This window comes from Bos grunniens, chromosome 1 (assembly GCF_055505025.1).
Source record: "Bos grunniens cultivar Pamir isolate PY7600 chromosome 1, Bosgru_T2T1.0, whole genome shotgun sequence".
Taxonomy (NCBI): Eukaryota; Metazoa; Chordata; class Mammalia; order Artiodactyla; family Bovidae; genus Bos; species Bos grunniens.
The window spans coordinates 86,220,101-86,234,674 of NC_141165.1; the positions used below are offsets into that span (position 1 = coordinate 86,220,101).

Consider the following 14,574-nt stretch of genomic DNA (forward strand, 5'->3'; position numbering starts at 1 on the left):
TATAAATAAATTTATACAAGTTATAAAGTAATACAGCATGAGTTAAGTATAGATAAATACAAAGACTAGGAAACTTTAAGGAAGAAGAGAGTACATTCAGCTAGAGAAACTGAGGAATGCTTTATTAGAATAACATTTGGGTTGGGTATGGGCTGTTCCTTCTCAGAAGGCTTTATAGTGGTTCTGACTGTGGTGATCTTGATTTCTAGAAAGTAATCTCAATACTGATCTTTAAAACTCAAGTTTCTATCAAACTGTTCATTTTTTAAAGTGATCAAAAATATAAATATTACAGTCTATATAAACAGCAGTTTGAGGACATAAATAAAAAGTTAATTATAATACCTACTATGTGGGTTAGGGCCCTATTATTTTCAAAACTCTCTCTGATCAAATCATATCTAAAAGGCAGAAGATGCCTAATCATAGAACCACGATTTTTAAGTATTCAACTGAGCAATACCTACTTGCTTTACATGCCTTGTCAAATGTATATCCAAAATTACAGGAATAAGAATGAAGGAGATGAAATCAGTGGTTTAACATTCAAAAGTCAGATAATGAAAAAATAATGGCAACTAAGAAATGATATATATTAACCACAGAACTCTTTGTATGAAAAGTTTTAATGAATTGTGAACCATTGACCATTACAGACTTTAAACCTTAATATTTCTTCTTTCCTGTGTGAAACCAGATAATTAAACCAGTCTATCTCAAGTATGACAGAAGACCATAGTATGAATAAGAGTAATGTTTTCTTACCCATCGCATGCTTCACTAAAGTTAAGAACCAAAGAGAGTGCTCCTAGTTTCCCAAGTCAACAGAGCAGATCCAATTACACATTTCTTCCTGATCACAGTTTCAGTTGAAATACAACAAATACAACTTTGCCTTTCAATAGCACTTTTTATCCACAGCACAAGCACTTTCCCATTATTTTCTTCTTTACCCTCAATATCCTTGTGAGGTAGTGAAGGGAGGGAGCAAGGATTTTTTTTGCAGATGAGAAAACTTAAGTTGTATTTTGATCAGTGGTTCTCAGCCTTGACAACATACTGAAATCATCTAGGAAGTTTTTTAAAATCCTTATGGTCATGTCATACCCCAGACCAACAAGAGAATCTTAGGGTATGGCACCCAAATATCAATATTTTCCAAAATGCATATGACTCCAAAGTATAGCTAAGGTTGAGAACCACTGGTTTAGATTATTTATATTTAATATTCAGACATAACTGTCTTCTACTTAAGTGCTCTCTCAGTAGCAGTGAAAAAGAGACTCCATTTCCTCAAACACTGTAACAGTTTGTCTTAGTATTCTATACAACTACTATTGGTATCCAGTAACAATTTACCCGGTTATAAAGGAAAGCTCCTTACTCCCCTGACGCTCATGCTAAATAAGAACCTCCATTTTATAAAATTTGCAAATCAGATATTAAAGAATTCAAATCTCTGAGAGAAGAATGGCTTTTTGTTAAATATTTAGGCAATTATTTGATTCTAGGTTCAATATGCAATAACCACGTGTTTCTGTTTTTCACTCAGCACCTTCAAAACTTTGTTACAAATGAATGTTCACTAATAAGACAAAACGTAAGATATAAAAAAAGCTCTGAGCAAAAGCTCTTGGAATTGATCATATCCCAATCTAGTTTTCTAATTAGTTCAATATTTATCCTGAATTAGGTCTCTTCTTTAGTTAAATTTTAAACTTTGCCAAACTGAGTTGTTCCACACCAAGAAAAAAATGCATTTCTGTAGCAGCTATATTCTCCAATACATTTAACATATAATTTCACTCTGTAGTATTAAATATGGTTTCTAGGAAGTTTCTTCCTTGATGTGGGTATCAAAAAGGACCTTTTACAGATTTCACCTTTAAGCAACATACCAAATATACAATAAATACTTGTGTACACTTTTTAGGTGGCAAAAATGAAATCTTTGCTCATGACTGAAATCCCTTGCTTCGTGGGAGTACTAATAATATTAACTCTCAAGGAGCAACCCAAGAACCCCAGCCAACTGCTTGCTGTCCCTAACTTTATTAGATGCAAAACAAAATATGCATATAGCAAAACCTAAAAAGTACAAAGATTCCACTTGCCTTAGTCAATTCTTATCACAAAGATGTATCTGAAACCATACAATTTATACTTTCATACAGAAAGATATTTGTTTCTTTTCTAACAAAAGAAAATTTCAGTTCATGTATGTTGAATTATTAATTTGAAAAAGTATTAGTGAAATCAGATTAGTCAAAAATTCTGAATAGGAATTAATGTTAAACTCTTCTACAATGAAACCTTCAAAATGTTGCCAACCTAAAGTTTCCAGCATAAGGTCTTTTATTTCAAGTCCCATGGGGGCAATTATCTATAATGAGATTAAGAACATTCTTAAGCTGGGTTCAGGCTGGCACTGTTTCAGGTGGGTGAGTAAACATTTTCTTGACAACCCCAATGACAAGTTTGAGGCTTAGACTGTTGCCTGATGTAAACAATATGAACTTAAAAAGATTATAATATCTACAGCATTATAAAGTTACAAAATAAAGGATCATTGATCAATTATTTTCTTAAGGTCTGTAACTAACAATTTTCATATTTGAGGCCTATAAGAACAAATGGCAACGTTCTTTATTCTTTTACAAGACACTTTCTCAGAAGGTCAAAAAAATAAAACCAGATACTATAAGATGCACATTATTATTATTACTGATATATGTATGATTAGAAATAGATTTGCCTTTCCTCAATCTTAGCCTGGAGACGAGGGACCTTTACAATAATTTTGATGGTTAAAAAAATAAATCAGACTGTAACAGTCATGGAAACTGTAAGCCAAATATAATACAAAACGAGCCAATACAACACATCTTCTCTTAAAATCCTCTTCTTTGTAGTTACCAAACTGTCCCTAATGTTTTTCTAATTTTGTACCATGTAGTGGTTTTTAAGAAACTGAACTAGAACAAAGCAACTCCTTTGCCCTGTTTTTAACAGTTTTTTTTTTTTTAACACACATACTGTATATACAACTTTTAAAATAGCTGCACAATTTTATATCTCACTGTTAGAGAAGTGCAGTCCAGGCAGACCATGCTTCTCAATATATTAAAAATATTAAATAAAACCCAACCAGTTTCATACTTTTCCAATAGTCAAGCTGGCTGGAAAAAAGGGTCTGGAGAAAAAACAGGCAGTTGTAAAACAGGATCAATCTTTCTTCACAAACACACTACTTAAAAACTCTTGCTAGTTCCTTATCTTATCCCTTTGACACCATCTCTATGATCTCACCTTAAAAGTTGGAAATAACACATTGTTAACTTAGAGACAAAATCTGTTGAAACATGCATATGTCAACTGCCCACTCAACCAACTGCAACCCTGAGGATTTTTCTGGCCCAGTAGAAAGAGGAAACACTAAGATCATCTCTGCTGTAGAGTTGCTTCTCCAGTTAACAATATCATGTGTTTTTCAGGATGTTTCGTGGGCATGCATGTATGACACTGTCACTTCATGATTCTACTTCCCACAAGCAGATATCTCCTCCACTCTGTCTTTCATCCCAAGAAAGCCACTGTCATCCATCCAAAGGTTTTCCAAGGTAAACCAAAGTCACTTCTGTGTTGCCATATACAGCAGAAACTGCTGGATATAAGCAGACCTTTGGAAGTCCTCTAAAGGCAACCCCCAGGAATTCATATCCACGTTCAAAAGCTAGAGTCTTATCTTCCATGTCCAAGATGACTCGAATTCTTTCTCCTATCTGCAAACAGACATCAAAAGAAGGTTAGAAGAAACCCATCAAAGGCATATCTAGAGGAAATCAAGTTGAAAATATTATTAAGAATATACATCTCAAAAGTTATCTAGAAAAACCAACAAAGTTATTTGGTCAGGGAGAAACATCAAGAAAAAGAACACACATCAATTTCATCACAAATGTTTTGATGGTCTTTTTTTAAACTTAAGACTTGTGTGGGATCAATATTTAATACTTAAAATTTTAATATTCTTTCTGAACAGTCCCAAGATTTTTTTAAGGGCTTTTTAAAGAAGGTTACCACTAAAACCTATAACCTGGCACATTTTACCAAAAAAGGCACTCTAAATTTTCTCAAATTACTACAGTAAATGCATACAATGGAATGTTATCCAACCTTAAAAAGAAATTTTAGTATATGCTACAACATGAGTGGACTTTGAAAACATTATGCTAAGAGAAATAAGCTAGACACAAAAATACAAGTATTATACTATTCCACTTATACCAAGCACCTGGAATATTCAAATTCACATAGACAGAAAATTGAATAGAGGTTACCAGAGGCTGGGGGAGGAAGAAATGTAGAGTTATTGTTCAGTGGGCACAGAGTTTATGCTGGGGATGATGAAAAAGTTTTGGATATATGTTGGGTATACACAGTGGGGATGGCTGCACAACACTGTGAATGTATTTAATGCCATTGAATTATACACTTACAAAAAGTTAATAATAAAGACTGTTGTGTATATTTCACCAAAATAAAAAAAATACTATAATAAAACATTTAGCCATTAAATTATACAAAGCAGTTCTACATACAATATGGAAATTATATAAATATGAATCATCAAATCTGGCTATAGGTTCTAAAGACACAAAATACACTTATTAAACAATCACTTTGCGGTCCACTACTCTGAAAGACCTGTTTGTTAAAAAAAAAAAAAGAGCAGCACTGGTTGTTAAACTAAATAGAAGCACAATTATCCAGTTCTTTTCACAAATGGAAAAGTAAGCAAAGAAGTAGCATGTTTTATCCTTATAATTTGCATATATTAGAGGTTGTTGTATCTATATACTTGGAGGCAGAAAGTCCTAACATTTTTCAATCAAAAATCATAATTGAACACTTTCCAGTTATGATATCCCTCAACTGCTATCATTACCTTCCTTCATTGTATTTCCTATCACAAACAACTACCAATATCTTTTTCTCTCTCTCTGCCCAACTCATAAATTAATCCCATTTTACGGACCTAAGAACTTCCAAATTACCAACATCACTACTTTACGAACAAAGCACAAACAACAACAAAAATTAGAAACAAAAAGCTAATATTCTGATGAGTATTTGTTGAGTCATTTTATATTATCTCATTTAATTCTCACATCACTCCTAGGAGTTATCCCTATTTTACAGAAGATGAAATAAGAAAACAGAACCACTCCCGATGAAATTTTCAAGTTTGCTTTACCTTTGAGCATATAGCAAGCACACAGCACAAGGAGTAGAAAGGCCAAGTCTTAGGTGCAGAGGACAAAATTTAGAGATAGCAGCGCAATTAGAAACTTAGAACTCCAGAAGCAATAAAACCACAAAGAGGGTGAGCCCCAAAATAAACTGCCCAAATCCTTGTGTGAGGACTGCATTACACAAACACAGGGAAAACCCCCAGGGAACCAGGCAGAAAAAGCAGCAGCTAGAAGCCAAAAAATGGCAACCCACTCCAGTGTTCTTGCCTGGAGAATCCCAGGGACAGAGGAGCCTGGTGGGCTGCCGTCTATGGGGTCGCACAGAGTCGGACACGACTGAAGCGACTTAGCAGCAGCAGAAGCCAAAAAAACTCAACAAAGACATTAACTGCTATATACAGTTTCAGTCCAGGCAAGTTAACTGCCTACTAGAAGAAGAAAACCTACAGTTTTCAGAACAAAGCAGTTTCTAAAGGAACAAAACATTTCAGAGTTATTGTATTGTTTACCAGGTCCAGTTTTCAATTAAAAAATGAATGGATATGAAAAGAAGCAGGACAGTACAACTTATACACGTGGAGAAAAAAGGAGTCAGTAGAAAGAGTCCAAGTGGGCCCTAGATGTTGAATTTGGAAAAGACTTCCAAGTAGTTATTATAAAATATATACATATATTAAAAATAAGAACTAAAGAAAAACACAGTATTAACAAATGAACAGAGATCTCAGTAGAGAAATGGAAAGCATAAAAATGAACCAAATGAAAATTTTAGAGCTCAGGGGCACAATAACCAAAATTCACCAGCCTGACTCAATAGCGTTAAAATGACCATAGAGTTTAAATGACAAGAAGGAAAAAAAAACAACTATGAATTTAAAGTCAGAACAACAGAAATTAATAAATCCAAAAAACAGAGAGAAAAAGGGACATAGCTCCAGAGGCACAGAGACAAGGAGAATATCAAGCAGTCCAACAATTACATTAAATATAAATGGACTAACTACTTAAATCAAAAGATTGGGTTAGATACATAATTATAAGCAGTCTGGGGGACTCATTTTAAATATAAAGACAGAATAAATGTAAAAGGATGAGGGGAAGGAGGTACTCTGCAATAGTAAACCTAAGAAACTTGGACTGGCTGTACTGACATAAGACAAAATAGACATAAAGACAAGGAATATTACTAGAGTCAAAGAAGGTCATTTCGGGTTTCTTTGGTGGCTCAGTGTAAAGAATCTGCCTGCCAGTACGGGAGACATGGGTTCAATCAATCTCTGATCCTGGAAGATCCCACATGCTGCCGAGCAACGAGGTCTGTGTACCACAACTATTGAGCCTGTACTCTGGAGCCCAGGGGCTGCAACTGCCTAGCCCACGTGCCCCAACTACTGAAGTCTACGCACCCTAGAGCCCGTGCTGCACAAGAGAAGCCACGGCAATGAGGAGCCCACACACCTCAACTAGAGAGAAGCTCCTGCTCACTGAAACTAGAGAAAAGTCTGTGCAGCAATGAAGACCCAGCATAGAAATAAACTTTTTCTAAAAAAAGATTAACAATTATAAATATGCACCTAATAACAATTTCAAAACACATAAAGCAAAAACTCACAAAACTGAAAGTATAGATAAATCAACAATTATAGTTGGAGATTTTAATAGTCCTTAGTAAACGACAAAACAGGTAGAAGAAAAATACAGAAAGCAGAAGACATAAATATTGTTAACCAATTTGACCTAATTGTCTTTAATAGATTATTCCATCCAGCAACAGTATATATTCAAGTACACACGGACATTCATCAGGATAAACCATATGCTGGGAATAAAACATGTCTCAATAAATTTAAAAGGACTGAAATCATATAGAGTATGTTCTTTGAAAAACAAAGAATAAAGGATTTTCACTTCAAAATCACGGCTAGTGACAGAACTTTATCTTCAGTGATTATTAAGTCCAGACATCCCTCTCCTTAGTGTATCTGTAGAGCCTGAAAGAACAGTAAGGAAAGGATTCTATGAAAGAAAATCTTCCATACTTTTATACCTCTGGAAATGGGATATATTTTTAATTCTTCTACTTCATTATGCTTGACTTGAGGTCAATACTAAGGCTAGAGCTTTCAAACCACATGTCCCTCTAAAACGTGCCATCTATAAGTCTTTACAATTTCCAACTTATCAGATTATTATTTTCTAGATTCTGCTGAATCTATGGTGATCATATAGCTTTTACAAATAGGAACTATAATTTTGATCCTAGAATAAAATGAATATGGGTGAAGGTTAAGATGAAAAGAATTTTAAAATGCAGTAGTTTGGTCCAGTGGTTAAGGTTCTGTGCTTCCGCTGCAGGGAGCAGAGGTTTGATCCCTGGTCGGGGAACTAAGATCCTACATGCCATGTGGTGGGCCAAAAAACAAAAATTAAAAATGTAGTAGTTTGCCTGAACTTGCCTATCTTTATAGAAATCATTGACACCCCCACAGGCTTTGAATACAATCCACACGTCAGTAAGTAGCAGAGAAGAAGTATGTACATACATGCACAAAGGTGCAATTGTGGGGGTGAGGTATCTAGAAAAAGTAATTTAGATGTGCCGTGTTGTAAGAAAGATTACAGTCCAGAGTACAAGCTGGCAAACTATGGCTCCTGGGCCAAATCTGGCTTGCAGTGTATAAATAAGGTTTTACTAGAATAATAAACAACAGAGTTGAACAGTTATGAGAGACAGTATGGACCACAAAGTCTAAATATTTACTATCTGACCCTGTACAGAAAAAGTTTGCCAACCTGATTTAAAGTAAAGACAGATTGCTCAGGGTGAATATGTATAAGGAAAAAATTATTAAGATACTAAAAGATAATCAGAGTAGCCAAAAAAGGCCAGTTACACTATTTAAAAATTACCAAAAAGACAAATAATGCTGCTATATAAAACTTTGTAAATTTAAAACAAATTAAGGCATGATTTAACAAAGGCTCACTTTTCAGAAAATTCTCGGTTTCTCACCTGATATTTTGGTGCATTGTTGCATTGCGGAAAACTGCCATTGACTTCTCCATTATGTAGTAGGTTATTGTCCACTAGATTCCAGCCCCAGCTCTGGTCGTCACTGCCCAGCAATGCCACATAGCCTTGGCACTGCATGGGGGCTCGTTTTGTAGCAATTCCAATCACTGCCACAGTGCCCAGAGGGCCCTCCCACCACACTTCCCACGCATGGCGGCCCTCACTGAAACCGATCTTGGTCCTTGCACCATCAGTGCTCTGAGCGATGGGGTTTCGATGTAAAGTAAAGCCGTTCTTCTTAATGTAGACATTTCTGGAGCAGTCATTAGTGCTGAAAGCATGCTGGAAAGCACGTATCTGAAAAGATGAAAGACCAGAGAAAGAGAATTTTATTTTTCTTAAACATTAAAAAGTACCCAAACTTTAGGGTACATGTTTTTAAACAATAAAATTATATATTTTAAGTAATACAATAACTACGTCTCAAAAATGGCTCATTTTGGGGATGAGACACTAACATAATAAATTACACAACATTAAAGATAAAACTGCCAACTGTTTCATTATTGATCAAAATTCTAAATCGCTGTATAATTTCTCCAAATATACTTCTTAAGACATCAAAAGATATACACAGAAATCCTTATATTTTAGAGGGAATACTGAGATGTTTTGCGATGACATAATGATATTTGGGAATTGCTTTGAAATACCCAAGAGTGGAGTGGGAGATTGGACAGGGTAAACATGAAACTAGACTGCCCACGAGTTAATCATTGGTAAAGCTTGGTGATGGGTACAGGGAGGTTGTTTCCTCTACTCTGGCTTATAGTTCATATTTTTACATTAAAAAGTTCAAATATGTACAGTTTTCATGTAGGCAATGCTGTCATCAAAAAGAACAGTATTTTAAGTAAAACAGGGAACTCAGTCACATTAGCTATGAGAAATTTTAATAACCACAAACTATCTTAGATCCTCTGCCTCCTTGCTAGGTATTACTCATGCACTAAGACATCACCACTCTCATTTTACCAAATCAAATAACCCCCTAGATAGCATCTAAATTCAACCACTAAAATTTATAAAGAGATAGTCATTAACAGCAGCTACCATTAACAGGTTAGTTGACTTTCGGTAATTACTAGTCTTTGAAGCTTCCAAAATAAAGACAGTAAGAAAATTGTTATTACTGTATCATTTCTCATGTTTTGGACTTCCCTGGTGCCTCAGACGGTAAAGCATCTGCCTACAATGCGGGAGACCCGGGTTCGATCCCTGGGTCGGGAAGATCCTCTGGAGAAGGAAATGGCAGCCCACTCCAGTACTCTTGCCTGGAGAATCCCATGGATGGAGGAGCCTGGTAGGCTACAGTCCATGGGGTCCCAAAGAGTTAGACACGACTGAGCAACTTCACTCACTCACTCTCATGTTTTAATAACTTAGAGCTTTTTGGTCTGTATGTTTTTCAGAAATCCCTTCTTTACTCAAACTGTGCAGAAGCAGTTGAAGGCTAGGACCTATTGCTTTAGTTAACCTGAGAAATCAATTCCAGAATCAGAATTTCATCATAGGAAAGACCTTAAGACCTTTACCTAGTTAAACTCAGGAATTAGGACACAGGCATAAAAGTCAACGTGTAGTTAGCATAAGCGTCTCACAGGTAAGTCAGGCACCCAGTGCCCTCATCCAGTGTGCCATCCCCTCTGCCGTCAGTGAGCACTTCACTGTTTAACTGTTGTACGCCATCAGGTCGCAGATTAAAACAAAAACAAAAACCCTCTTTGGTTCAGGCGTCCCATGTTTTCATAAGGGGGATGTAAACCTGAAGTATACCTAATTTTTTTCTGTACCTAGTCTTACTATAACAACCTGAAAGTGCTATATACATCCCAACCATTTGATTCTAGCCAAACATATCTAATCTAACCTAAATTTATCAAACTTTTACAGGAAATACAGAGGACAGAGAACATGTTAAGCAAAACCACAGGAATGAAATCAGCAAAATCCAGACTGAGGATTACTCTCTACAAGGTAAACACCTGGGTTTCTTCAAGAAATAAACTGCAGGGGTGAGAGGTGGGAGAGATGGAAGGTGTATCTGCAGACTAAATTAGCCTTAAGTGACATATCAACTGTCATGAGAACCTTACATAGATCTTGCTTACATAAACTGAAAATTAAAGACACAACATTTGACAATTTTATGAGAAAACTGGAATTTGAATGCCGCACTTCCCATATTAAGGGGTTACTTATTTATATACTACAGATGTAATAACGGTATTGGGATTAAGTGTCCTTATCTTTTAGAGATAATGTGAAAAATCATATAAAATGGAAAATACACAAATAAAAAGTCTATAGCTCTTGTTATACAGTCTCATACACAATATGGATTTTGCATTATAGCAATTACAATTAGATGTCAAGTATGACTGGAATAACTAATGTTACTTGGTAATATGTAAAATACAAACTTCTAAAAATAAGTCAAATCCTAATTAGACTGACAACTCCAAATGCTTTCCAGTTTTACACTGGCCCAAGCCTGTTCTTATCCTTTTCTCAGTTAACCTCGCTCCTGGAAATCATATTTGACTCTTCCTTGTTCTTCATCCCACCTCACCCAGTCAGTTGTCCATCTATGTGGACTTGTTTTCTTGCAATTTCTCTCCCAGTTATCCTCTTCTCTGCTCCATACACTTATTCTGATCTTGAATACCTCTGGTACAGCAACCAACCCCTGCCTTCTTGAATTCATCTTATGGACTACTAGTTTTTCTAAAGCACAGGTCTTACTTTGTCATTTCTTTGTTCAAATTTCTGTGGTTTCCAGCTGTAAAACAAAGCCTAAACTACAGACTGAAGCCTTATGTCAAGGACCTCCATGATATCTCTAGTTTCAGCTTACCTTTACATCATATCTCCCACTACAATTCAATCTAACTAAACTATTTTATATCTTTAGCCTTCCCTCTAAGCTACAAACTGTAACAGATGCCTATCTAAAAACTCTTGATGTCTTAACACTGTAAATTCTGTGCTACCAAAACTGAACTCATTGTTATTCCTCCAAAATCTAGCCCAGGTAATCCCTATATTACGTAAGCCAGATACCTAGAAGTCATCCTGAGCACCTCCCTCTTCCTCACCCTGATTTCAAATCTACTGCCAAGTCCTGTAGCTTTTATTTCCTAAATTTCTCACCATCTCTTGTTCTACATACTTACTACTATACATATTTCTAAGGTTCCCCTCCAATTGGTTGTCCATTCTTAAGTCATAATAACCTCTTAAAAATGGAAAACTATCATATCACCAAGCCCCATACTCCTAACTCTCCTTCACTTACAATGTAAAATGGCTTCCTTTTGTTTGGCTCCAGTCCACCTCTTCCATCTTTATCAAATTTGCCTCAATTTTGCTCTCTGTGGTCCAGCCACATTGATTACTTTCTGTCACTCATACTCACCAGATTCCCTCCTAGAAGGCTCTTCTCTCTCTCTTTGGCCTATTTATCCTTTTTTTTTTCTGGGTCTCAGCATTATTTTCTCAGAGAAAGCCTTTCCTGACCTCGCTACTTAGGTCAAATTCTCCACTGTTGACATTCAGAGCACCATGGATCTAACCTTCATAGGACTCCTCACAAATGCAATTTTACAACTGTGTGACTATTTGATAAATACCCACTTCCCCTCACTGGATTAGCGCTATATGGGAAAGCATCCATAGCATTTGCATTTGTTTTTATTCAGCATTGCATCTGAAAAACTGAACATAGTACCTAACATTCATTTTTTTTTAATAAAAATATATACTATTCAAATCCTCTGCTTTCCACTGTCTTGCTTTTTGTTCAGAGTATTTCCTCTTAGTAAAATGTTCATATCCTCCCCATCTTTAAAATTCAGCTTAAATACAATCTCAATCTCAACCCTTCTAAAGCTGTTCACTCAACTTGTGAATTTCCTTCACTAAACTTCTAGTTTCTAACTAATAACCACTAGTTATTTCTATACATTTTTTTTTCCTCTTCTCCTAGACTGAGGACTTTCATACTAGGCTACGTATATCCTTTTGAATTAATCTTTTATCTTCAAGATATTCAAGAAAACTCCGGCAACATCTGAATGCACAAGTCTATAATACCTACAGTGCAAGTAGTACAAAGGCATACAAAGTATTAAAATTTATAACCCTTTGCAAGGATACAGAAAAACAGGTAAAATAGGCTGCCTCCAACCTGGATGGTGGGGGTATAAGGACTAAAGAAAGACATTTTGCTTTTAGATCACTTTGCTTCTTTTGAACACTGACTCACATGAATACATTATTTATTACATATTATTACATGAATCTTGAATCATGTGAACATGTCTATTACAGGCCAACTACAAAAATGTCTTAATTTAAAATAAGTAAAAATAATAAACTTTATGGAAAAATAAAAACTAAATAAGATTGATGAAACCTAAATGTTTATTAGGCACAGTAAGACAAAATTGCAATCTTCTGCCCTCTACTATATGAATTACAATTATTATCCATTGAGCATCTACTAACTGTCCTTGCAACTTATCATGTTATTTCACTTAATAAACAATTTGACATATTTAAAAGTAGTAATCCTTATCCTAACCTTATTAAACTGAAACCTATTTTATTACAGAAGAATACATTTTACATTTATTTCACATGTTTTCCCTTTTTTAGTTGTTAATGTATTTTTATGTTTACCATATTCTAGATCAGACTTTATCCTCTCTCATGTATACTCTTGGTGACTGCAATCCTAAATAGCTGTATCCATCCAAACTGAACTCAAGTTTACAGCCATTTGTTTATATTGCTTGAGGAATGCTCTCAGTCCTACTAAGATCTGCTACTTGTCATTTTTATTTGTATATGAAAGCAAGACTAAGCACAAGAGTCTGGCAGCGGGGGGGAAAAAGGCACCAAAAATGGAAACAGCATGTTGGATGACAAACAGAACATAAGAGACACACCAGCAAGGTGGGACTATGAAAAAGTTGGCAAGGCAATAGCCAATAACAGTGGGACATGGCAATATTATGACTGTTAAGTGGCACCAATGGTACGATGTTCTATTCAAAGCCTGTACCTTTAAAGTTAGCAGATGCCTTGGACCACACTTATTTCTAAGCCTGTAACATAGCGGAGGGAATTCAAGGTCCTTGGGCAAAAATAAAAGTTATAAATCAGAGCTTGGAAAACGTGAGGTGAAAGCAAAAATCTTAGAAACTAAGTCAATAAGGCAGCCGAGATGATCTAATAAAGGACAGAGAGAAAAATAGGATTAGAGTATTGAAAGCTACAACAATGGCCTGTTTTTAAGGGGATAGACGGTGGAAAGTAGCATGATGGAAACCAAGGATGGAAAACCATCTGATCCTTTAAAAAGTACATCACGGAAGTGGGGTGGGTTAAGGAGCAGAACTTCAACCCAAAGAGATCTTTATGGCGGGGGAGGCGAGGTAAGGTACTGACTGGAGCGGTGGAAAGGCGCTTCTGACTCAGAAGCTTAGCTGAGAAATACTGAGAGCTGCGCGGAGAAGCGGGACAGGGGGCAGCGGCGTGGCGCGGGGCTCCCTCACCTTGGCCTTGTAGCTGGGCAGGTTGCAGAGGATGTCCGTGCGCAGAGCCTCCTCTGCCAGGCTGCGGGCGCACAGGCTCCGCCACACCTCGCTGTTCTCATCGCCGTGCAGGCAGCGGTACCAGTGCTTGCACACCAGGGCGCAGCTCCGCAGCTCGGACAGCTCCAGGTAGGAGAACACCAACTCCAGCACCCGGCTGGGCAACCGGCCCCCGGCCCCAGAGCCCGAGCCGGCGCCCGCGCCGCCGCCGCTACAGCCAGCGCCGCCCGAAGCTGCCCCAGCCCCCGGGGCCGGCGCCGCCATCGCCTCACCAGCCGGCCCGAGGGCCGCCGCCGCCGCCGCTTCCCCCCGTCTCTGCTCCAGAGGCCAAGCCTCGCCTTGAGACCGGAGCAGCTCGCTCACCGCCCCTTTCACAGCTAACCGCCCGGCCCCTCCAAACCACTCCCGCCCCTGCCCGGGGGCGTCCGCCGCGCGCCCCGCCTCACTGAGGGCAGACGCACCGACTGCACGGGCGTCCCCCGCCCCTCCCCCGCGGCTCAGCGCGGTCGCCGGAACCGCCCGACTCGTACGGCCTCCCCGCGGCGCGCCCGTGGCTCCGCCATACGGGTTGAGGGCACGAAGCAAGGACGCACGCCCAGCTCGCGCGGTTCCTCTCGGCCCCGGATGTGACTATTTGGCTGCGGCC

General features: G+C 37.6%; 1 protein-coding gene across 1 annotated transcript; it reads right to left on the reverse strand.

The window, feature by feature from the left end:
• Window positions 1-608: 608 nt before the first annotated feature.
• Window positions 609-14,554, reverse strand: FBXO45 (F-box protein 45). The gene is made up of 3 exons (XM_086400659.1): window positions 13,890-14,554; window positions 8,269-8,625; window positions 609-3,782 (listed from the first exon to the last, which is right to left on the reverse strand). The coding sequence occupies exons 1-3, from the start codon at window positions 14,190-14,192 to the stop codon at window positions 3,597-3,599; spliced, it is 846 nt and encodes a 281-aa protein (XP_086256785.1). The 5' UTR covers window positions 14,193-14,554; the 3' UTR covers window positions 609-3,596.
• Window positions 14,555-14,574: the final 20 nt, after the last annotated feature.

Bases quoted from the DNA above. Each gene is read 5' to 3' on its own strand.
- FBXO45 (XM_086400659.1), bottom strand. From the start codon at position 14,192: ATGGCGGCGCCGGCCCCGGGGGCTGGGGCAGCTTCGGGCGGCGCTGGC. The intron at 8,626-13,889 runs GTGAGGGAGCCC...TCATCTTTTCAG, and splicing joins TGCCCAGCTACAAGGCCAAG to ATACGTGCTTTCCAGCATGC. The intron at 3,783-8,268 runs GTGAGAAACCGA...GTCTGTTTGCAG, and splicing joins ACAATGCACCAAAATATCAG to ATAGGAGAAAGAATTCGAGT.